Here is a 26,710-nt window from a genome sequence, read left to right as displayed (position 1 = left end):
CATGGTGACATTACACATCCCTGTCTAAGACCTACTTTTACCGGGAAGTAGTCTCCCTCTCTTCTACACACCCTAACCTGAGCCTCACTATCCTCATAAAAACTCTTTACAGCATTTAATAACTTACCACCTATTCCATATACTTGCAACATCTGCCACATTGCTCCTCTATCCACTCTATCATATGCTTTTTCTAAATCCATAAATGCAATAAAAACTTCCCTATCTTTATCTAAATACTGTTCACATATATGCTTCAATGTAAACACCTGATCTACACATCCCCTACCCACTCTAAAACCTCCTTGCTCATCCGCAATCCTACATTCTGTTTTACCTCTAATTCTTTCAATTATAACCCTACCGTACACTTTTCCTGGTATACTCAGTAAGCTTATTCCTCTATAATTTTTACAGTCTCTTTTGTCCCCTTTCCCTTTATATAAAGGGACTATACATGCTCTCTGCCAATCCCTAGGTACCTTCCCCTCTTTCATACATTTATTAAACAAAAGTACCAACCACTCCAACACTATATCCCCCCCTGCTTTTAACATTTCTGTCATGATCCCATCAGTTCCAGCTGCTTTACCCCCTTTCATTTTACGTAATGCCTCACGTACCTCCCCCACACTTACATTCTGCTCTTCTTCACTCCTAAAAGATGGTATACCTCCCTGACCAGTGCATGAAATTACTGCCTCTGTTTCTTCCTTAACATTTAAAAGTTCCTCAAAATATTCTCGCCATCTACCCAATACCTCCATCTCCCCATCTACTAACTCCCCTACTCTGTTTTTAACTGACAAATCCATATTTTCCCTAGGCTTTCTTAACTTGTTTAACTCACTCCAAATTTTTTTCTTATTTTCATTAAAATTTCTTGACAGTGCCTCTCCCACTCTATCATCTGCTCTCCTTTTGCACTCTCTCACCACTCTCTTTACCTTTCTTTTACTCTCCATATACTCTGCTCTTCTTATAACACTTCTGCTTTGTAAAAACCTCTCATAAGCTACCTTTTTCTCTTTTATCACACCCTTTACTTCATCATTCCACCAATCACTCCTCTTTCCTCCTGCCCCCACCCTCCTATAACCACAAACTTCTGCCCCACATTCTAATACTGCATTTTTAAAACTATTCCAACCCTCTTCAACCCCCCCACTACTCATCTTTGCACTAGCCCACCTTTCTGCCAATAGTCGCTTATATCTCACCCGAACTTCCTCCTCCCTTAGTTTATACACTTTCACCTCCCTCTTACTTGTTGTTGCCACCTTCCTCTTTTCCCATCTACCTCTTACTCTAACTGTAGCTACAACTAAATAATGATCCGATATATCAGTTGCCCCTCTATAAACATGTACATCCTGGAGCCTACCCATCAACCTTTTATCCACCAATACATAATCTAATAAACTACTTTCATTACGTGCTACATCATACCTTGTATATTTATTTATCCTCTTTTTCATAAAATATGTATTACTTATTACCAAATTTCTTTCTACACATAGCTCAATTAAAGGCTCCCCATTTACATTTACCCCTGGCACCCCAAATTTACCTACTACTCCTTCCATAACATTTTTACCCACTTTAGCATTGAAATCCCCAACCACCATTACTCTCACACTTGATTCAAAACTCCCCACGCATTCACTCAACATTTCCCAAAATCTCTCTCTCTCCTCTACACTTCTCTCTTCTCCAGGTGCATACACGCTTATTATAACCCACTTTTCACATCCAATCTTTATTTTACTCCACATAATCCTTGAATTAATACATTTATAGTCCCTCTTTTCCTGCCATAGCTTATCCTTCAACATTATTGCTACTCCTTAATTCAAATGGGGAAGTGACTATAATTAAGAGCAGAAGATTCTACAGTAGACCAGTTAACACATGATCTGTTAAATTTTTTTTGGCTATAATATGGTTGAAAAACTGGGTCTATGAAACATGAAGTGAATCACAGAATTGATGATGGGAAAAAGGTGAGTGGTACACTGAGGGGTCTGTGGAGACAAAGAACATTATCCATGGAAGCAAAGAGGGGGAAATGTATGAAAGCATAGTTATACCAATGCTCTTATATGGGTGTGAAGCATGGGTGGTAAATGTTGCAACAAGGAAAAGGTTGGAGGCATTGGAAATGTCTTGTCTGAAGGCAATGTGCAGCGTGAACATGATGCAGAGAATCCATAGTTTGGAAATTAGGGTTACTAAAAGTATTATCCAGAGGGCAGAGGAAGGGTTGTTGAGGTGGTTTGGACATTTAGAGAGGATGAAATGAAATAGAATGACTTGGAGGGCATATAAATCTGTAGTGGAAGGAAGGCAGGGCAGGGGTTGTCCTAGGAAAGGTTGGAGGGAGGGGGTAAAGGAGTTTTAGCATGCGAGGGGCTTGGATTTCCAGAAAGCATGTGTGAGCGTGTTAGACAAGAGCGAGTGGAGGCTAATGGTTTTTATGATTTGACATGCTGTTGGAGTGTGAGCAAAAGTAATATTTATGAAGGGATTCAGGGAAACTGGTTAGCCGGACTGAGTCCTGGAGGTAAGAGGTACAGTGCCTGCATTCTGAAGGAGGGGTGTTGATATGTTGCAGTTTTTAACTGTAGTGTAGGCACATCTCTTACAAGACAGTGATGGAGTGAATGATGAAAGAGTTCCTTCTTTTTTGGGTCAACCTGCCTTGGTGGGAAATGGCCAGTGTTAAAAAAAAAAATACTGTACTCTAACAGCAATAATTAAAAATTCTCAAACATAAGTTAAGAAACATCAACATCTCCCTATTTTCAGAAGTTAATCTATTCCTATAGGGAGAGTAGATGTTCCTTCCAATGCTTAACAATCTTTCATTCTCTACTTAAAAGGAAGGGGGAGGGGGGTTGCCCAACATGGAAGAATTTATCATATTTTCTTCCCACTACTCTGTAGTGAATTTCCTTCTTTAGGCAATAATGCCATAGACATATATTTATCTATTTATGTTTTTATGTTTGTGGTAATATGAATACCAGCATGTTTGTTTTTGGATGGTGCTTTTTATAATTTAGAAAAGGATCCTGAGGCAGATGTTTGTGACATGCTGCTGTTGGGAATGCTGATACAATTCATAACATTAATCAAACTCAAACTCATCAAGTTCTTCAATCCCTGTTGACTCTTCATCAGATTTTTTGCCACTTCATTATAATAATGTTATGCAATACTGGCAAGTAGAAGAGTAAGATGTTAGGTATCTTAATTTCTGAAATGTTTCATCCACAGAGTTGACTTCTTCAGTCAAATACAGAGGAGACTAAATATGAAGATAAAAGAAGTGGAAAGGTAGAGGTAATGTGATTAGTCCAATAGCACATTCACATAGCAATAGATACCAAGGTTGTTGTTGACCACATCCTAGGGAAGAGGACCAATAGATCCCAACAGAAATAAGTTGCTGCCTTTTTTTTATTATACTGGATTATTTTCCTTCTGGTGTTTATAATTCAAAGTATTCTTCTTTTACATTACTAATAGAAAAGTAATGACACACCTAGTTTTAATACGGTGCGAAGGTGAAAGGAACGGAAAGCGTCGATCCATCAACCTTGTAAGCAATGGCACTTGAAGCTTCTGTGCAGCTGCATATATAGCTCTCATTTCCTTACGTGACCCTCGAACATCAAGATGCCCACTGTACACAAATCTGAAATAAGTGACTGATTTTTTATCTCTTGAAAATTTAGTAGTCATTTCCTTATTCTACAATAATTATTCAAGCTGAATTGTTTATATGCTTCATTCAATTAATTCTTTGATACACTACACTGAATGTCAAAGATGGTATATATATATAGATGGGAAGGCCAGCTTTCTTTCTTACAGATCTTATAATGTCTAGTGGCTTTTCCTTATTTGGATGGATAGCTGTGAACTATTTAGCTTTTTTCAAGCCAATATTATTAACCCTTTGAGGGTCGACAGGCCCTCTCCGAAACTCGTTCTCAGGGTCGGCCAAATTTCAAAAAAAAAAAAAATAATTTTTTCTTATGAAAAAATAGAGTTTTTTTTTCTAAACATTATAGGATAAACAAAAAAAAATTACCATCAATACTTACGGAGATATGGATGCATGAAGTTTGCAGAAAATGAGCCGCGTATGGCAACAGCGGCGACTGCCGCTCACCCGGTAAACTTTAGTTTACTTGTATTTGAAGGTTTGTTGTTTTTTTCACTATTTTATTTTTTCACATAACTTATGTGGCCTGTGAGACCAAAGTAAGGTGCAATGTACATATATACACTCGTTGTATACAACACAATAAGCATACAAACATAATTATCAATATATTGTTTACAAAACTTGTTTACAAAAACAAACAATACAAAACATTGTTTATTATTATTGTTCTATAATATATATACCAATATACAGTCACTGAACATATTCCTATTAGTTCTGCAGCTTGTGGAACTCTGAAACATGGTGTCATACACAATGGTGTTTTATCTTTCTCCCTCATTCTATCTCTTTCAATCTGTCTCTCTCTTTCTATCTGTCTGTCTATCTCTGTCTCACAGGTACACATAAATACAAGTATACATAGTATAAATTACCTAGGATAACCCAAGAAATCCAGACAAAGTGCTATACTCTGCTTGAAGATGTGAGTAAAAGTGATGACACAGTCTTGTGGCTCTCTGAGACAGAGAGCTAGACGGATAGACAGGGAGCTTGACAGACAGGCAAATAGACAGACAGAAATGTTAGTATACCAGCAAAAACAAAGGGAGGGAGATGTTTATCTCATCTTTTGGCATCAGCTCTACCCTCATTTACCCTCATCAAACGTCAGCACTTATCAGATGTTATCTCCCCTTATCTTGTTACTGTCATGGGTGAACATTTATTATTACCTATTATTATTATTATGTATTATTATTATGTATTATTATTATTATGTATTATTATTATTATGTATTATTGTTATCATTACGTATTCTTCTTCTTCCTCCTCCTCCTCTTCTTCCTCCTCCTCCTCTTCTTCCTCCTCCTCCTCTGCCTCCTCCTCCTCCTCCATTCTTGGAACAAGTTTGAAGAGCTTGTAGTTCATAATCACTATCACTATCATCACCAATGCTCACATCTGAGTCTGGGATTTTGGAAAATAGGAGTTTCCTCTTTGATTCTGGTACAACTGAACGTGAACAAGATGGCCCAGCACCAGAGGTGGAAGGCTGTGGGTTGTCTGGGTTTTCCTCACTATTACCCATATTATGGTCATTAGTTTCGGTCAAAACCTCACCAGAACCTTGAAACTCATCTTCACTGTCACTTCCATCTGTATTAGAACTGTCACTGGGGAACAAAAGTGTCCCAATTCGCCGAGGAGTGAGGAACTTCTTACCACAGGGCACGGTGGAAATTGTGTACTATGATGGCATTCCCACAATGCACCACTGGGTCCCAGATTTTTTTCCTACTGCGCACACCCACCACACAGACCCATTCTCTCACATCTAGGCTTATCAGCCTTTTCCTGTGAGATTTGAGGCCGCTAGAATTTATGCGTACTAGTACGACAAAAACCCCTACGCGTAAGACGTACTAGTACGACCAAAACCCTCAAAGGGTTAAAAGCAAACACTGACCTTCTTAGGAAGATATGACTCCAATGCAATGACAACATACTATGGTAAACAATATGTATGCCACGGTACCCATATTATAGCATACCTGCCATTGTGCCCATAGTATATACACCCTTGTCTTTGTAGTTACTGTTACAGAATCTTGCTTGCAAAATTATACCTGCATACATAGTTGATTACTGTTTAAATTTTATATAAATCTTAATAAAGTAAATATACTGTATAATTTTGTCTATCATTGTTAATATTGTGCATGTACCTATAAAATTTAAGTCATATTCTTAACATATGCCTATACTAGAGTTTAGTTTGTGTCGTGCCCGTAACACAATGCATACATAGAACCCCATAACTGATAATACTCTGGACATATAAGACACAGAAGTGTGGAACCTTATTAGCAACAATATGATCCTGTGTGAGCAAAATGTCATTAATTAGTAAAGGTTTCATACTGCTTCTGTGTATTATATGTCCACTGTGTTGGTACTTTGTATCTTTACTCTTGCTGAAAAAAATTAAACTGGGAATTATAATAAACTTGGGAATTATAATAAAAGTTAAGCTTAGTTTAATCTCATCTGTGTACAAATTCAACTGTCATATTTGATGTATTATTTTGTAACTTAACTTTAGATTTAACTTTAGATTTTACTATATATAAGTTTTGTACAAGCCACTTAAGGATATGAGATATGAAAATGATAACTTAGGTATTTTGCATATTTAATATATTTCCACTTTAACCCAGTGACAGACAAGCTTGGTAAATCTTGGCAACAGAAACTTTGCTAAAACAGTAAAGATCTTACCTTATAACTGGTTCAACACTAGCATAACTGAGATCTGAGGGCATCATCAACTCCTCTTCTCGATGTACAGGATGTGGATCCAGCATCAATGATGTGCACGCTGATACAATGGCACGATGAACCTATCAATAAATATGAATTAATCTTTACCCTAAGTCAGGGTGGTCCAACTATTGACCCGTGGGCCACAATAGTGGCATGCAAGCACTCATATTAACCCGTAAACGGTCCAAGCAGATCTACGTTCACATGCGAAGTGCTCCAAAAATAGATCTCTGTTTTTTTTTTTTACATATTTTCAAATATAAAAAAAAAAAAAAAAAAAAAAAATATATCAAATTTTTTTTACACGTTTTCAAATTAAAAAAAAAAAAAAAAAAGATCTATTTTTTTTACATACTATCAAATGTTGAAAAAACGTATATATACGTTTGGACCATTTACGGGTTAATATAATGAATTATTGAATTTTCTTCTATGAAAAATCATTAAAGTATCTACGACGCTAAGGTTTTTTTTTTTTTTTTAACATGTCAGCCATTTCCCACTGATGCAGGATGACCCAAAAAGAAAGAAAAAACTTTCATCATTCAACACTTTCACAATCACTCATACATAATCACTGTCTTTGCAGAGGCATTCAGACACAACAGTTTAAATGTCCCTCCAAACTGACAATATCCCAAACCCCTCCTTTAAAGTGCAGGCATTGTACTTCCCACCTCCAGGACTCAAGTCTGGCTAACCAGTTTCCCTGAATCCCTTCGCAAAAATTACCTGCTCACACTCCAACAGCTCGTCAGGTCCCAAAAACCATTCATCTCCATTCACTCCTATCTAACATGCTTACACATGCCTGCTGCTTGTCCAAGACCCTTGCACACAAACCCTCTTTTACCCCCTCCCTCCATCCTTTCCTAGGATGATCCCCTACCCCTCCTCCCCTCCACTACAGATTTATATACCCTCCAAGTCATTCTATTTTGCTCCATCCTCCATCCTCTCTAATAAATAAATTATATATAGAAAGCATACAAAATGAGTGTTAATCATTTGTTTATGCTATCGATAAGGCTTCTGGTCAATAGTAGGCTATTAGTAGTTAAGTTTTTGGGGAGTCAAAAGTTATATGTGGATTTTCTACTGCTTGGGGGGGTTGTTGCCCCTAACATCCAGCATTGCTGAAGGCTCAACCATATATGCACTGATAAGTGTGAAGGAAGCTAATATTCCTGATTCTCTTAATTTCACTGTATATAATATTTACCCTAGATATCATTAATTGGATTATTAAAGTTTCCAAACTTTTCATAGAAAGTTATTATCCTTTCTTTCCTCCTAGGACAAAGCTCAACCAGGAAAGGCCCTTACACACTAACAGCCCCTAGGGTACAGTAGTACAGAAATATATGCAAGGAACCATTAGTCTAGTGGCAATTACAAGGCCAAAAGGGCACAGACCTCGACCCAAAATAAAATTGACCAGTCAAATAAAGGCAGAACTATTACTGTTCTTCAAGTGTTGTACCATGCAGGTGAAACATTATACCAACAAAGGACTTCAGTGCTACTATTGTTTTTTACTACTTGATAACCATACACTTTCAGTTTGTGCCACCTTGCCCATCAATGCTCAACTTCAAGGTGAGTGGAAATGATAATTACAATGGTACGATGAAATTAAGACACATTGTTTTTTACTACAATGGTACCTCGAGTTACGAACTTAATTTGTTCAAGAAGGCTGTTCGAGTGCCGATACCGATCGAATTTGTTCCCATAAGGAATAATGTGAATTAGATTAGTCCGTTTCAGACTCCCAAAAAATACACTTACAAATGCACTTACAAAAATACACTTACATAATTGTTCGAGTTGGGAGCTGTTCGAAACTCGAGGTACCACTGTATATGGGTCTCCATAGAAAGCAAACACACAAAACAACTCTAAATCATGGGAAACCACCAATCCATGACAGTTACAGAGATTACCATTCCACCACTCTGAAAATCTAGCCACTATCAGTAGTCAAATGAAATAATTCTATTTTGAGAATTAGACTGAAGATGTCAAAAACTTACATAATTGTTCGAGTTGGGAGTTGACCATGACTTGCTCCACGTAAAATTGTCACACTATGGTATTAGAGGGCACTCCCTCAACTACCTCAAGTCATACCTCAGCAACAGAAGCCAATATGTGTATGCAAATGGGACAAGCTCTTCCGCTCAACCAATTACAGTTGGTGTCCTACAGGGAAGTGTCCTTGGCCCTCTTCTCTTTCTCCTATACATAAATGACCTACCAAATGCTTCGCAATTACTCAAACCCACATTTTTTGCAGATGACACTACATACGTCTTCTCTCACCCGAGCCCAGTCATGCTAGCCAATACTGTAAACACAGAATTACAGAAAATATCTACCTGGATGAGGACTAACAAACTTACACTAAACATTGACAAAACCTACTTCATTCAGTTTGGTAACAGAGCTACAGATGTACCTCTTAACATAACGATAAACAGATCACCTATCACAAAGCTAACAGAGGGAAAATTCTAAGGAATCCACCTTGATAATAGACTCAAATTTCATACACATATACAACAAATTTCTAAGAAAATTTCCAAGACTGTAGGCATACTATCGAAGATACGGTACTATGTTCAACAGTCAGCCCTCCTGGCCCTTTATCACTCTCTTATTTACCCCTATCTCACCTATGGAATTTGTGCATGGGGCACAACAACAATTAACCATCTCAGACCACTAATTACCCAACAAAAGGCTGCAGTTAGAATGATAACAAATTCTCACTACAGGCAGCACACTCCACCAATATTCAAAACACTCAACCTACTCACCATACAAAACATCCATACTTATTACTGCACCTAATACATACATAGAACACTTAACTCTGATATTAACCCTCCCCTCAAACATCTCCTTGCCAACCTCAACAGAACACATGACCATAACACAAGGCACAGATCACTCTTTGATGTTCCTCGTGTCCATCTCACGCTATGCAAAAACTCAATGCACATAAAAGGCCCTAAAATCTGGAATTCATTACCTGTAAATATAAAAGAAACACTACCTGTTTATAAATTCAAGTCTCTTCTCAAAGATCACTTACTCACTCAAAACCAAATAAATACTGAATAACTGAACCTTATAAATTGTATATCCTATATGTTACTCACAATTATATCACACAAATGTTAAACCTAGGACCCAATCTAACTTTGTTATTTTTTTAAATACACTTCCTAACAGAATACTCCATTCGACTGAATGTACAGCAATGCATGCAACCATATGACTTGTCTTTGTAATACTCATTTGTGCTTTATAGTTATCTGTTTACAATAATGTTTTATCACTGATTTCATCATTGCTTAGTTAATCTTAAGTTAATTTTAATCCAGCCCGTAATGCTATGCATATAAGTGGCTTTGGCATGCTGCTCTTACCTGTATTTTTTGTACCTCTGTATGTATGCTTAAATTACTAAATAAATTACTAAAAGAGTCCAGCTGATTCATCTCTCACTTACTTCAAAAAAGGCCTTTTATTTTGTGGGCAAAATAGCCAATTTTGTTCAGTTCCTAAAAAAATATGCATGCACAGTAACATCTTTCTTTTATTACCATATCGAATGTTTCTCACCAAGGTAGACAAAAAACAAAAACATTCACCATCATTCATTCAATAGGTTCTTTCCCAGAAGTATGCAGACATCACAACTCAAATGATGTTCCAAACAACAGCATCCCCACCCTTCCAGAGGACAGGCACTGTACTTACCATTTCCTTGACTAAAATCCAACTCTTGACAATTCTCACTTTATGTCAGACTTATTACTATTCAATTTCACACCTCTCTCTAACACCTCAGCATAATCTATATACACAAAAATTACTGTACCTTAAGTGTTTCACCACAAGAAAATTTCATCATCAGGTCACATTCTTGTTGATGTTCATATAGAAGTTGTAGTCTATGCAGCAAATAAGTAGCCCAGTTATCTACACGAAGAGGGGTTGAGAATGTGTGATCTTGTCTATTGCTTGGTGTTACAGGGCAGTCAGAAATGGTCCCCCACTCTGACATGAATGCGTCTGGTGAGCAACTGACAACAGAGACAGGAAAATTATCCTTTTCTGTGGACAATGAATCACTGTCATCATCAATGTGTACCAGGGGAATTGATGAGATATCTTTTTCAGCCACATGATGTTCCAGTTGTGTACTCCTGTGATTCTCAGTACATGTAGCATTACAATTCAATGTGGATTCATGCAGATGGTTCCTGTCAACAGCAATCATACTGTAAGTAGGACTAGATGATACATGATGCAACATGTTATGGCTAGAGCATGCAAATGATGATGCAGAAGATACAACACCAAAAGAGTGAGCTTCAGGGTTGGTATTCGAGTGAGGGGCACCCACTTCACTAAATGAATCTCTAGTCATTTCTGGTAACACTGGACATGTAATTGGAGTAGTAATGGCAGCAATGGCTGAGGTGTTAGCATTTAAAGTTGGCATTACTGGAGGCACAGGAACTCCTGAACTGCTGACAGGTTGTATAGTAGTAGGAAGGGAGTGGTACCCACATGGTAAGGGGATACTAGAAGATATTGATGATAAAACACTGTAACTTTCTTTAGTCATTTCTGAGTCATTAACTTTAAGATTCTCACTAACTGATGTTTTAGATATTTTTTTTGCATTGTTTTCTATGAATGTTTTACTCTCTTGAGAACAATCACAAGTTACATGAACTGTGCAATTATTTTCACATTTCCATTCATCTACCACTTGTGACTTAAACATATCACTGGATTGAGTTTTATCATGAATACTGTCACCCTTTATTACTGCATCATCTCTTGCTGGTATACCAACTTGAACTTTATGACTGTATCCTTCTAGAGAAAAAACTGAATCTTTCATATTATTGTTTTCTGAACTTTTACTCAGATCCTCTTCCTTTATTTTGTTTTCCTCAATCTCATTAATAAATCTATCCTTATTGCCTGAAATATCAGGCAATGAGGATTTGGGTTTAGAACTTCTTTTTAATCTTTCTTTGTCAGTCTTCAGATGCATTTGTCTATTTCCTGATGCATATGTTTTCCTAACATTATTTTTGAAGTTGTATTCCTTTTTTGCAGATGGTACATTGAAGACTGAGCCTGTGTTAGTACTGTTCTCCCAACATGAATTACTGCTTGAGTGTCTGCACAATGTCACAACTGATGTTGCAGTTTTGCATACATTTGTCTTTGCTACACAATTTCCCAACAGCTCTACATTTCCAATTTTATTTTTATTTACTGATTTTATTCTGTCTCTGGTCTTCCTTCTTCGTTTTATATTTGCAATAATGAGCGGAGGATCTTGATCTTTATCGTTTATCTCTAGACACTTCCTATTCCTTTTTCTTGGAGTCTTGTTTTTTGTTGCCATCCTGAAGTAATCTGCAAATAATTGACCCAATATCAATAGAAGGTAACAATTTTTAAACAAAAATTCAGTGAGGAAAAAGACACACTGCAAAATATGAATTTACTGGTACACTATTTTACTTTGTGTGAAGCTTTATCAAGTCAACTGTTGCCCTAATAATAGCTTGTTCTGCAATGTCTTTTCTTTACCACTGCCAGAAGTATGCTATTTGGGGCTAACATTACCTCAAAAATCTCAAAACATATACATTTCCATTTGAAGGCATACTATTTCAACTTCATATTTTTTACATATTGAAATAAAAACCCTCTTAGATTTTACAAAGACCACATTTTATATAATTTTCTATAATAATGTCCAAACCAAATTTCTCGTTGAAAACTGCCACCTGGCATTACAAAGCTCTTATATTTGGTTTTCAGTTCTCTTAGTTCAATTTCAATTTAATATTAAACTTTAATTTACAAGTAATGAATGTCACTAAATACACAATTTTCACCAAGATTTGTATTACAATATTTTTTTTTTTTTTCAACAAGTCGGCCGTCTCCCACCAAGGCAGGGTGACCCAAAAAGAAAGAAAATCCCCAAAAAGAAAATACTTTCATCATCATTCAACACTTTCACCTCACTCACACATAATCAGTGTTTTTGCAGAGGTGCTCAGAACACAACAGTTTAGAAGCACATACTACGTATAAAAATACGCAATATATCCCTCCAAACTGCCAATATCCCAAATCCCTCCTTTAAAGTGCAGGCATTGTACTTCCCATTTCCAGGACTCAAGTCCGGTTATATAAAATAAGCGGTTTCCCTGAACCCCTTCACTAAATATTACCCTGCTCACACTCCAACAGCTCGTCAGGTCCCAAATACCATTTGTCTCCATTCACTCCTGTCTAACACACTCACGCACGCTTGCTGGAAGTTCAAACCCCTCGCCCACAACACCTCCTTTACCCCCTCCCTCCAACCTTTTCGAGGATGACCCCTACCCCGCCTTCCTTCCCCTACAGATTTATACGCTCTCCATGTCATTCTACTTTGGTCCATTCTCTCTAAATGACCAAACCACCTCAACAAACCCTCTTCAGCCCTCTGACTAATACTTTTATTAACTCCACACCTCCTAATTTCCACACTCCGAATTTTCTGCATAACATTTACACCACACATTGCCCTTAGACAGGACATCTCGACTGCCTCCAGCCGCCTCCTCGCTGCAGCATTCACAACCCAAGCTTCACACCCATATAAGAGTGATGTTACTACTATACTTTCATACATTCCCTTCATTGCCTCCATAGATAACGTTTTTTGTCTCCACATATACCTCAATGCACCGCTCACCTTTTTTTCTTCATCAATTCTATGATTAACCTCATCCTTCATAAATCCATCCTCTGACATGTCAACTCCCAAATATCTGAAAACATTCACTTCTTCCATACTCCTCCTCCCTAATGTGATATCCAATTTTTCTTTATCTAAATCATTTGATACCCTCATCACCTTACTCTATTCTATGTTAACTTTCAACTTTCTACCTTTACACACACTCCCAAATTTGTCCACTAACCTTTGCCATTTTTTTTTAGAATCTCTCATAAGCACAGTATCATCAGCAAAAAGTAACTGCGTCACTTCCCATTTCGTATTTAATTCCCCATAATTTAATCCCACCCCTCTCCCGGACACCCTAGCATTTACTTCTTTTACAACCCCATCTATAAATATATTAAACAACTATGATGACATTACACATCCCTGTCTAAGACCTACTTTTACCGGGAAGTAGTCTCCCTCTCTTCTACACACCCTAACCTGAGCCTCACTATCCTCATAAAAACTCTTTACAGCATTTAGTAACTTACCACCTAGTCTATATACTTGCAACATCTGCCACATTGCTCTCCTATCCACTCTATCATATGCCTTTTCTAAATCCATAAATGCAATAAAAACTTCCCTACCTTTATCTAAATACTGTTCACATATATGCTTCAACGTAAACACTTGATATACACATCCCCTACCCACTCTAAAACTTCCTTGCTCATCCGCAATTCTACATTCTGTCTTACCTCTAATTCTTTCAATAATAACCCTACTGTACACTTTTCCTGGTATACTCAGTAAACTTAGTCCTCTATAATTTTTACAATCTCTTTTGTCCCCCTTCCCGTTATATAAAAGGACTATACACGCTCTCCGCCAATCCCTAGGTACCTTCCCATCTTTATTAAACAAAAATACCAACCACTCCAACACTGTCCCCCCCTGCTTTTAACATTTTTGTCATGATCCTGTCAGTTCCAGCTGCTTTACCCCCTTTCATTCTACGTAATGCCTCACGTACCTCCCCCCCCCACTCACATCCTGCTCTTTTTCACTCCTAAAAGATGGTATACCTCCCTGGCCAGTGCATGAAATTACCACCTCACTTTCTTCATCGACGTTTAAAAGTTCCTCAAAACATTCTCACCATCTACCCAATACCTCCATCTCCCCATCTACTAACTCCTCTACTCTGTTTTTAACTGACAAATCCGTTCGTTCCCTAGGCTTTCTTAACTTGTTTAACTCACTCAAATTTTTCTTATTTTCATTAAAATTTCTTGACAGTGCCTCTCCCACGCTATCATCCACTCTCCTTTTGCACTCTCTCACCACTCTCTTCACCTTTCTATTACTCGCCATATACTCTACTCTTCTTATAACACTTCTGCTTTGTATATACCTCTCATAAGCTACCTTTTTCTATTTTATCACACCCTTTACTTTATCATTCCACCAATCACTCCTCTTTCCTCCTGCACCCACCCTCCTATAACCACAAACTTCTGCCCCACATTCTAATACTACATTTTTAAAACTATTCCAACCCTCTTCAACCCGCCCCACTACTCATACTTGTACCAGCCCACCTTTCTGGCAATAGTTGCTTATATTTCACCCGAACTTCCTTCTCCCTTAGTTTATACACTTTCACCTCCCTCTTACTTGTTGTTGCCATTTTCCTCTTGTCCCATCTACCTCTTACTCTAACTAGCTACAACAAGATAATGATCCGATATATCAGTTGCCCCTCTATAAACGTGTACATCCTGGAGCCTACCCATCAACCTTTTATCCACCAATACATAATCTAACAAACTACTTTCATTACGTGCTATATCATACCTTGTATATTTATTTATCCTCTTTTCATAAAATATGTATTACTTATTACCAAACCTCTTTCTACACATAACACAATTAAAGGCTCCCCATTTTCATTTACCCCTGGCACCCCAAATTTACCTACTACTCCCTCCACAACATTTTTACTCACTTTAGCATTAAAATCCCCAACCACAAGTACTCTCACACTTGGTTGAAAACTCCCCACGCAGTCACTCAACATTTCCCAAAATCTCTCTCTCTCTCTCCTCTTTTTTTTTTTTTTACACAGGGTTTGACAAGGTTAAGGATCCCTAGCTTTATTGACAAGCTATTTACAGGTTAAGGATTCCTAACTTTATTGGCAAGCTAAGAGCTGTTACCTACATCAGCTCATTTGAAAGCATTTTTATTGTTATGAGACACACAAGTAGGGAACAGGATGAAGTTGGAGCCATCTGTGGGCCAGCATTTTCATTTGATCAACTGACTTTATCTCGTTGACATCATTATGCTGTACGAATGTGTTCCATATGCACCCCAGGTGCATATATGCTTACTATAACCCACTTCTCACATCCAACCTTTATTTTACTCCACATAATCCTTGAATTAATACATTTATAGTCCCTCTTTTCCTGCCATAGCTTATCTTTCAACATGATTGCTACTACTCCTTTAGCTCTAACGCTATTTGAAACCCCTGACCTAATCTCATTTATTCCTCTCCACTGAAACTCTCCCACCCCCTTCAGCTTTGTTTTACTTAAAGCCAGGACATTCAGCTTCTCATTCATAACATCCACAATCATCTCTTTCTTATCATTCGCACAACATCCATGCACATTCAGACTTCCCACTTTGACAATTTTATTATTCTTTTTAGTAATTATTACAGGAAAAGGGGTTACTAGCCCATTGTTCCCGGCATTTTAGTTGACTTTTACAACACGCATGGCTTATGGAGGAAAGATTCTTATTCCACTTCCCCATGGATATAAAAGGAAAGGTAATAAGAACAAGAACTAAGATAAAATCAAAGAAAACTCAGATGAGTGTGTATAAATAAACGTGTACATGTATGTTTAGTGTGACCTAAGTGTCAGTAGAAGTAGCAAGACATACCTGTAATCTTGCATATTTATGAGACAGACAAAAGACACCAGCAATCCCACCATCATGTAAAACAATTACAGGCTTTCGTTTTACACTCACTTGGCAGGACGGTAGTACCTCCCTGGGTGGATGCTTACCAACCTACTACTGTATATATTCAGTGTGTTTACCGTGTATGCATATTGTATATACTTATGTCCAATATATTTTTTTTATTTTTCTACTGGTATCACTAATCCAAATGTATGCTTGAAATACTGTGCATAACAACAGATTCTGCTTGTTAAGAAATATTCATTGTTAACTTACTACTGTAACTGATGCCTTCTTAGGAAAATAAAGTTATTATATGAAAATGACCAGATATTTTTTTTTTTTTTTTTTGTACTGTATTACTGTTCCCCCCCAGTTTCGTAATTCTGTATAGACAAATACTGTACTGTAGTCTGTTGATCTCATCAAACTTATAATTAGATAAGTTTAGGATATGCTAAAACCTACTGAATAGTAATTTTTTCCCTCTCTCCCCATGTCTATGGTACCTTAGCTTTTAATCTTTTGCAATATAATATACTTTTGTCTATAAATCAAGGATCAATTTATCAGTGATCTTTCTAGGAGAATTATTCTGTTTCTTTCCCACAGGTTACTCTTTGATGAACTGTGGTACATTTTGTTATGCCTGCCTTCACAAGTTTTTGACCCAGTCTCTTGTGAGGTACATCATCAAATGTCTTTTTATTTATATTTGTTCATTTGAAATCTCATTAAATTCAGTTATGCTAATTTTACTGATCATGACCTAAACTTAGTAACAAACTCATACAACACCCAAATTGCAACTGATGAAAACTGTAGCTAATATACAGCAAACCCTGCTAAGAATATCCTTTGTGGTCAATCAAGATGTTAGATTTCTAAGCAAATACAAGCCTGGAGTTTAGCTGGAGAGAGTTCCGGGGGTCAATGCCCCCGCGGCCCGGTCTTTGACCAGGCCTCCTGGTGGATCAGAGCCTGATCAACCAGGCTGTTACTACTGGCTGCACGCAAACCAACGTACGAGCCACAGCCCGGCTGGTCAGGAACCGACTTTAGGTGCTTGTCCAGTGCCAGCTTGAAGACTGCCAGGGGTCTGTTGGTAATCCCCCTTATGTATGCTGGGAGGCAGTTGAACAGTCTCGGGCCCCTGACACTTATTGTATGGTCTCTTAACGTGCTAGTGACACCCCCTGCTTTTCATTGGGGGGATGTTGCATCGTCTGCCAAGTCTTTTGCTTTCATAGTGAGCGATTTTCGTGTGCAAGTTCGGTACTAGTCCCTCTAGGATTTTCCAGGTATATATAATCATGTATCTCTCCCGCCTGCGTTCCAGCGAATACAGGTTTAGGAACCTCAAGCACTCCCAGTAATTGAGGTGTTTTATCTCTGTTATGCACGCCATGAAGGTTCTCTGTACATTTTCTAGGACAGCAATTTCACCTGCCTTGAAAGGTGCTGTTAGTGTGCAGCAATATTCCAGCCTAGATAGAACAAGTGACCTGAAGAGTGTCATCATGGGCTTGGCCTCCCTAGTTTTGAAGTTTCTCATTATCCATCCTGTCATTTTTCTAGCAGATGCGATTGATACAATGTTATGGTCCTTGAAGGTGAGATCCTCCGACATGATCATTCCCAGGTCTTTGACGTTGGTGTTTCACTCTATTTTGTGGCCAGAATTTGTTTTGTACTCTGATGAAGATTTAATTTCCTCGTGTTTACCATATCTGAGTAATTGAAATTTCTCATCGTTGAACTTCATATTGTTTTCTGCAGCCCACTGAAAGATTTGGTTGATGTCCGCCTGGAGCCTTGCAGTGTCTGCAATGGAGGACACTGTCATGCAGATTCGAGTGTCATCTGCAAAGGAAGACACGGTGCTGTGGCTGACATCCTTGTCTATGTCGGATATGAGGATGAGGAACAAGATGGGAGCGAGTACTGTGCCTTGTGGAACAGAGCTTTTCACCGTAGCTGCCTCGGACTTTACTCTGTTGACGACTACTCTCTGTGTTCTGTTAGTGAGGAAATTATATTATTATTATTATAATCAAAAAAGAAGCGCTAAGCCACAAGGACTATACAGCGAGGAAATTATAGATCCATCGACCGACTTTTCCTGTTATTCCTTTAGCACGCATTTTGTGCGCTATTACGCCATGGTCACACTTGTCAAAGGCTTTTGCAAAGTCTGTATATATTACATCTGCATTCTTTTTGTCTTCTAGTGCATCTAGGACCTTGTCATAGTGATCCAATAGTTGAGACAGACAGGAGCGACCTGTTCGAAACCCATGTTGCCCTGGGTTGTGTAACTGATGGGTTTCTAGATGGGTGGTGATCTTGCTTCTTAGGACCCTTTCAAAGATTTTTATGATATGGGATGTTAGTGCTATCGGTCTGTAGTTCTTTGCTGTTGCTTTACTGCCCCCTTTGTGGAGTGGGGCTATGTCTGTTGTTTTTAGTAACTGTGGGACGACCCCCGTGTCCATGCTCCCTCTCCATAGGATGGAAAAGGCTCGTGATAGGGGTTTCTTGCAGTTCTTGATGAACACGGAGTTCCATGAGTCTGGCCCTGGGGCAGAGTGCATGGGCATGTCATTTATCGCCTGTTCGAAGTCATCTGGCGTCAGGATAACATCGGATAGGCTTGTGTTAACCAAATTCTGTGGCTCTCTCATAAAAAATTCATTTTGATCTTCTACTCTCAGTCTGGTTAGTGGCTTGCTAAAAACTGAGTCATATTGGGACTTGAGTAGCTCACTCATTTCCTTGCTGTCATCTGTGTAGGACCCATCTTGTTTAAGTAGGGGCCCAATACTGGACGTTGTTCTTGACTTTGATTTGGCATAGGAGAAGAAATACTTTGGGTTTCTTTCAATTTCATTTATGGCTTTTAGTTCTTCCCGCGATTCCTGACTCCTATAAGATTCCTTTAGCTTAATTCGATGCTTGCTATTTCTCTGACCAGTGTCTCCCTACGCACTGCAGATATATTGACCTCTTTTAGCTGCTCTGTTATTCTTTTCCGTCGCCTGTAAAGGAAGCGCCTGTCTCTTTCTATTTTACATCTACTCCTCCTTTTTCTTAGAGGAATAAGTCTTGTGCATACATCGAGTGCCACCAAGTTAATCTGTTCTAGGCATAAGTTGGGGTCTGTGTTGCTTAGTATATCTTCCCAGCTTATATCGGTTAGGACTTGGTTTACTTGGTCCCACTTTATGTTTTTGTTATTGAAGTTGAATTTGGTGAATGCTCCCTCGTGACTAATCTCATTATGTCGGTCTGGGGCTCCACGCATACATGTCTGAACCTCAATTATGTCGTGATCTGAGTATATTGTTTTTGATATGGTGACATTTCTTATCAGATCATCATTGTTAGTGAAGATGAGGTCTAGTGTATTCTCCAGTTTAGCAGGCTCTATTATTTGCTGGTTTAAATTGAATTTTGTGCAGAGATTTAAAAGCTCGTGTGAGTGTGAGTTTTCATCAGAGCTACCTCCTGGTGTTATTACTGCAACAATATTATTTGCTATATTCCTCCATTTTAGGTGCCTTAAGTTGAAATCCCCCAGGAGCAAGATGTTGGGTGCAGGAGCTGGAAGATTTTCCAGACAGTGGTCAATTTTTAACAGCTGTTCCTGGAATTGCTGGGATGTTGCATCTGGAGGCTTGTAGACTACCACAATGACTAGGTTTTGGTTCTCGACCTTTACTGCTAAAACTTCCACTACATCATTTGAGGCATTAAGCAGTTCTGTGCAAACAAGTGACTCTGCAATGTACAGGCCAACCCCCCCCTTTTGCCTGTTCACTCTGTCACATCTGTATAGGTTGTAACCTGGGATCCATATTTCGTTGTCCAAGTGATCCTTTATGTGGGTCTCAGTGAAAGCCGCGAACATTGCCTTTGCCTCTGCAAGCAGTCCACGGATGAAAGGTATTTTGTTGTTTGTTGCTGGCTTTAGACCCTGTATATTTGCAAAGAAGAATGTCATCGGACTGGTGGTATTGTTGGTACTGGGGGGGGGGATTTTTTTTTCCGGCATTAGTATCTGTATCTGTTGGTTTGGAGTGGAGGCCATCGACTGTGGTTCCACTTCAGGAATGACTGGATTTGGTGTACAATTTCTGTCATTTCCTGCCATTTTTTTTCCTTCCTGGCACTAAAAAACCTCTCCCTCTTGAGTGGCTGTGGCTACCCAGGTTTTCCCATGGCCTGAATGTTTTGTATCTTTTTGTCCCCTTTAGATGGTGTGCCTGGCAATTTAAGTTATAGCACAGTCTTTCCTGTACTGAAGAGGTACACATTTCAGGGTGAAAAAGCTTACAGGAAGGGAGTTTGCATTTTCCTGTTGTCATATGGGCACGGCATTTTCTAGGGTGGTCATAGTTGCACGTCCCATCTGTTTTTCCAGATTTCCCATGCCTGCAGATACCAAGTGCATAGTATGTGCACAGGCTTGGTTTCCGATTGCCTTGGGTTTCTGTGACTGTATTCCCTGTTGGTGCATGTTTCCCTGTCTTATTCCTATCCTCCCTAGCACCAACAATGGAGCTCCCACCAGTTGTTTTTGGTAATATATCCTCACTATTGCTAGTGGAGTCCTCTTGTTTGCTATTTCCTGTGGTATTTCTAGTTTGCAATATTGGTTTTATCTTATCTTTGACTACACTTGTTTCCCCACTACGGCTCCTGTCCCCTATGAGGTCATTTATATGTATTCCTTCCTGCGTAAAATTCCCGACTACCTGGACAAAATCTCCAGCTTCACCATTACTGTCTCCCAGGACAGCACCTCCCGCTTCACCATTACTGTCTCCCAGGACAGCACCTCCAGCTTCACCATTACTGTCTCCCAGGACAGCACCTCCAGCTTCACCATTACTGTCTCCCAGGACAGCACCTCCAGCTTCCCCATTACTGTCTCCCTGGACAGCACCTCCAGCTTCACCATTACTGTCTCCCAGGACAGCACTATCAGCCCCACATTTACTGACTACCAGGACATCACCTCCAGCCTTACAGTTTCTGACTACATGGCCAGTATCAAGGGCAGTACCATTCCGCCCAGACTTTTTATGTTCCCATCTGTTGTAGAAAGCTTCCAGGTTGTCTATGAAAGCAGCTTTGATGTTATCCTCTTTTAATACCCTTGTGATTTTAGTCCACAGATTTATCTCATTTGGGCATACCCAAAAACACTTCCCTGTTTTAACCCTTTCAGGGTCCGTCCCGTAGATCTACGGCTTTACGTTCAGGGTCCAAACCGTAGATCTACGCCATGAGCTCAGCTCACTCTGATAAACTGTGAGTGGTACATTTGGGCCTAGATATGAGAGAATACATCTATGTGGTATGTGTGCACCACATAAAACAGGTCCTGCAGCACACTGTGTATAATGAGAGAAAAAAAATGAAATCATGATTTTTCGATTAAGACAGCAACTTTGCAGTGTTTTTTCGTATGTTTTTATAGTTGTATTTGCGATTTCTTGGTCTCATTTGATAGAATGGAAGACATATTACAGAAATAGAGATGATTTTGATTGGTTTTAGCATTGGAAATGGCTTGAAACTGAGCTCAAAGTAGCGGAAATGTTAAATTTTTGCCGATATTCAAGAGTAAACAAACGACCTCACACGTCTAATATACGTCAGCTGGTGGGTCTAATATACATTCACAAATATGGTGATGATATTTATACAATTATTACAGTATTGCATAACAGTAAATCTTCTATTTTTTGGTGTGAATAAAAATTCATTATGTGAATAAAAAATCAAAATGGAATTTATTTGTAAAGCCTCAAAACATAACTAATGAACAGAGGAAATGTTAGTTTAGTGCCAGGAATGCCTACATTGTTCATTCTGGACCCTATTTTGAAATTGGAATATTTTGAACTTTGTGTTAAATTGGCCAAATTAACAATTTCCGATCACTTTATTTTGTAGTTGAAACAGTTGACTTGGCGATTTCTTGTGCTCAATCGATAGAATAGAAGTAATACTAGTGAAATAGCTAAGAATTTGGTTGATTGGAATAATGTAATTGGCCTAAAATGGGAGTCAAAGTCGGCAAAATCGCCGATTCGTAAATATCGCTGACACATCAAAATTCGCGAGAGCATAATTTCGTTAATTTTCCACCAAATTTCGTACTTTTTGTTTTATTACCTTCACAAAAAGATTTTCTACGATTTTATAAGAAAAAATAACAAATTTTTTTTTTTGAAAATTCTTGGACACTGGTGTGTGACTCCAGATTTGGGCCTTGGACCCTGAAAGGGTTAATACTGCTTGTAGCTAGTTCTTGGATATCTGCACAAGGGGCGTGACACCAATTTCCACAAAAATGACAATTTATCCATGTGGAAGCCCGTTTGTTCGATTGACCGCAGACTACACAGAGCTTCATAATGATTTGAATGGTTGATTTACTGTAATTCTACTAGCAACCTCTTGAATACTCTATTAATAACCTCCTTAAATGAAGCTCTAGCTATTAGTATTTCTATTTCTAACTGTACTTGTATATTGGACAGCTTACCGTGTACGTTCCTGATTTATATTTATTGTTTGTGTTTGATAAGGGCGCCTACAACCCCATCCGTTTACAGTCTGCTTTATTGTCCAACGAATCCATTTGAAACCAGTCAAGGGTTCGGACCAGTCAAGGGTTCGGACCAGTCAAAGGTTCGGACCAGTCGAGGGTTCGGACCTGTCAAGGGTTCAGACCAGTCAAGGGTTCGGACCAGTCAAGGGTTCGGACCAGTCTGATCTGATCAGTGGGTCACTTATTTAAAACATACTGGTCGGTGATTTGGGCTAACACATGAAGAATCTACTTGAAATTATCTACCCGAGTAATATGTGATTTGATTGATACAAAAGTATAACTTGCGTGTTGAAGAACCGGTGATTTCTGGCAGCTCCTACAATGATGAACGGTCGAGCCTCAACCCTTGTTTATCAATTGCTGTATCTAGCTTTTTTTCCGTCTCCACCACAATAAATGCTATATTATCACTATAGTTGACTGGTGGAAATTTTGGAGGAAGGACGCTTTTTCTGTAGTAATAATTGCTTCTCGTTGTGTATATTGCGACCGCTGGTAACTACAGGTTATATGAAATTCACAGTATACGTCTGGTATTTCAAGAAAAAACAAACTAATGAAAGTCACTCCACTCCACTAAGTACCATTATAATACTGGTTAGTTGCTACTACAACACTGTATTCTGCTATTCACTGGTATCACTAGATTATGTATATGCGTGTACACTAACAAGCCAGGAAGATTATTAGAACAGCTGACCTCTGTGGTAAGTTTCTGGCGACTTCTGGCACCTGCCTCTATAGGCTTATCACTTCATTTACAAATTCACCTGATTTCAAATGACACTTTAGCCTTTATCATCTATATACTAGGGAGCCACTGTAGTATACACTATACACAATGTTATCAGGGAGACTTTCTTTCCTCTGACAAAGAAAAGTTCTATTATTATTATTTTGCACACGGAACACAGGCCTAAGATTCCCCTCTGGCAGTAAACTCTGCTAGGTAGTGCACACTAATTCTCCTTTTTGACTCAGTATATAATGTTTTCCGCCCAAGGTTGGTTCCAGGTGCTAGAAGGATGTATCGTATAGAACTGATGGCACAAATAGAGTCAATGAATAATAAATTCTCTATTATAGTATTAACAAAAGGCTTGTATACTGGAGCCAGAGGAGAGGTCCTGCAACTGAAAACAACATTAACCCTTTGACTGTTGCAACCCCCAATCCTGAGGTGTCTCCTGGTGTCACAAAATTAAAAAAAAAAAAAAAAAAAAGTATTTTTTCTAATGAAATGATAGAGAATCTTTTCCTGATTGTAATGACACAAAAGAAAAAAACGAAATTTGATGGAAAACTGACGGAATTACTCTCTCACGAAGTTAGTGACCTCGGCGATATTTACAAATCGGCAATTTTGCCCACTTTGAGCCCTATTTTCAGCTAATTCCATTGTTCCAGTCGACCAAACTCATAGCTATTTCTTTAGAACTCCATTTTTTCTATCGATTGAGTACAAAAAACTGCCCATTTACCAATTTCAACTACCCAATAACGTGGTCAGAAATTTGCAATTTGGCCAATTTCACGAAAATTAAAAAAATATGACAATTTCAAAATAGGGTCCAGAATGAACAATGCAGACATTCCTGGCTCTAAAATAACATTTTCTTTGTTCATCAGTCACGTCTCCAGGCCCCTCTGATATTGCTCTTGCTTTCTATTTTGAATTTTTATTCAAACAAAAAATAGAAGATTTACTGTTATGCAGACTACTGCAATATTGTAATAATTGTACAGATAATGTCAATCCATTCATGACTGCATATTAGAATGGCTAGTTGGACATTTATTGGAAAATGACATCATTTGTTTACTTTTGAACATCGGCAAAAATCAAACATTTCCCCTAATTTGAGCTCCATTTCAAGATTCTTTTTATAGTAAAACCAATCAAAATCAAAAATATGTTTTCCATTCTATCAAATGAGACCAAGAAAACGAGAATACAACCATAAATACTATACGAAAATAGACCACAAAATCGGCTTTTTAATTAAAAAAAAATGGTCGGAGTTTTTTTTTTCTCATTGTGCACTGCGTGCTGCAGAATTTTTTTTATATGGTGATAACAAATTCTCACTACAGGCAGCACACTCCACCAATATTCAATACACTAAACCTACTCACCATACAAAACATCCATACTTATTACTGCACCTATTACATACATAGAACACTTAACTCTGATATTAACCCTTCCCTCAAACATCTCCTTGCCAACCTCAACAGAACACATGACCATAACACAAGGCACAGATCACTCTTTGATGTTCCTCGTGTCCATCTCACACTATGCAAAAACTCAATGCACATAAAAGGCCCTAAAATCTGGAATTCATTACCTGTAAATATAAAAGAAACACTACCTGTTTATAAATTCAAGTCTCTTCTCAAAGATCACTTACTCACCCAAAACCAAATAAATACTGAATAACTGAACCTTATAAATTGTATATCTTAAATGTTTCTCATAATTATATCACATAAATGTTAAACCTAAAACCCAATCTAACTTTATTATTTTTTAAATACACTACCTAACAGAATCACTACCTAACTGAATGCAACCATATGACCTGTCTTTGTAATACTCACTTGTGCTTTATAGTAATCTGTTTACATTAATGTTTTATCACTGATTTCATCATTGCTTAGTTAATCTTAAGTTAATTTTAAGCCAGCCCGTAATGCTATGCATAGTATAAGTGGCTTTGGCATGCTGCTCTTATCTGTATTTTTTTGTACCTCTGTATGTGTGCTCAAATTGGAAATAAATAAATAAATAAATAAATAAATAAACACTGACCACACAGACCTGTTCTCTCACATGTAAGCCTACCAGCTTTCTCCTGCTTGATTTGAAGCCGCTAGAATTTATGAGTATATATACGTCAAACACGGTATCTCGTAAGATGTATATATACGGCCAAAACAGTCAAAGGGTTAAAGGTGGTTAGGATTCGCTAATGGGAGTAGGTTATGCCCAAGAGTTGGACCAGAGGTTACCAAAAGAGTTGCAGAAGATATCTTCTGTACTAAAATACCATGACACTGCTGCTTCAAGAAACATCATATTAATGGTATAAAATACCAATAGGAACAACATGTGCAATGCATGAGAATCTTAACTGCTTCACTGGCCGTGCCGTAGTACTATGGCTTTGAGAGCACTCTCTGTGCTGTAGTACTTCGCCATGAGCTCAGCTCACTCAGATAAGCTGTGAGCAGTAAATTTGGGCCTAGATATGAGAGAATGGGGTCTATGTGGTAAGAGTGCACCATATAAAAAAACACCTGCAGCATGCAGTGCATAATGAGAAAAAACTGAGACTATGCTTTTGGTTTAAAACAGCAACTTTGCAGTGCATTTTCATGTAGTCTTTATGATTGTATTCTCAGTTTCTTGGTCTCATTTCACAGAATAGAAGATATATTACCAAAACAGAGATAATTTTGATTGGTTTCAGGATTGAAAAATAGCTTTAAATTGAACTGAAAGTAGCAGAAATGTTAAATTTTTGCCAATTTTCAAGAGTAAACAAATCATGTCACTCATCCAACACACGTCCAACTGGTGGGTCTAATATGCATTCACGAATGTGCTGATATTATTTATACAATTATTACAATACTGGATAATAGTAAATCTTTTTGTAAATAACAATTATTTTTGAACAAAAAATCAAAACAGAATTCACGTGTAAAGCCTGGGAACATAATTAATGAACAGAGGAAATGTTATTTCAGTGCCAGGAATGCCTGCATTGTTAATTCTGGACCCTATTTTGAAATTGGAATACAATATTTTGAAAT

General features: G+C 38.1%; 1 protein-coding gene across 5 annotated transcripts in view; it reads right to left on the bottom strand.

Annotated features, from left to right (window-relative positions):
- LOC128697983 (serine-rich adhesin for platelets-like) overlaps window positions 1-26,710 on the bottom strand; it is a 65,321-nt gene that overhangs the window by 26,473 nt on the left and 12,138 nt on the right. For all 5 annotated transcript variants that reach the window (XM_070088511.1, XM_070088514.1, XM_070088512.1 and 2 more), the window contains 3 exons: window positions 10,396-11,957; window positions 6,459-6,580; window positions 3,548-3,700 (listed from right to left, as the gene is read on the bottom strand). In XM_070088511.1, the coding sequence (XP_069944612.1) occupies window positions 3,548-3,700; window positions 6,459-6,580; window positions 10,396-11,946 (1,826 nt within the window). In that variant the 5' untranslated portion in view covers window positions 11,947-11,957. The remainder of the gene's footprint in view (window positions 1-3,547; window positions 3,701-6,458; window positions 6,581-10,395; window positions 11,958-26,710) is intronic.

This window comes from Cherax quadricarinatus, chromosome 25, assembly GCF_038502225.1.
Source record: "Cherax quadricarinatus isolate ZL_2023a chromosome 25, ASM3850222v1, whole genome shotgun sequence".
In the NCBI taxonomy this organism is placed as follows: Eukaryota; Metazoa; Arthropoda; class Malacostraca; order Decapoda; family Parastacidae; genus Cherax; species Cherax quadricarinatus.
The sequence above is the reverse complement of the archived record's forward strand: the minus strand, read 5'-3'. Positions and strand labels throughout refer to the sequence as shown.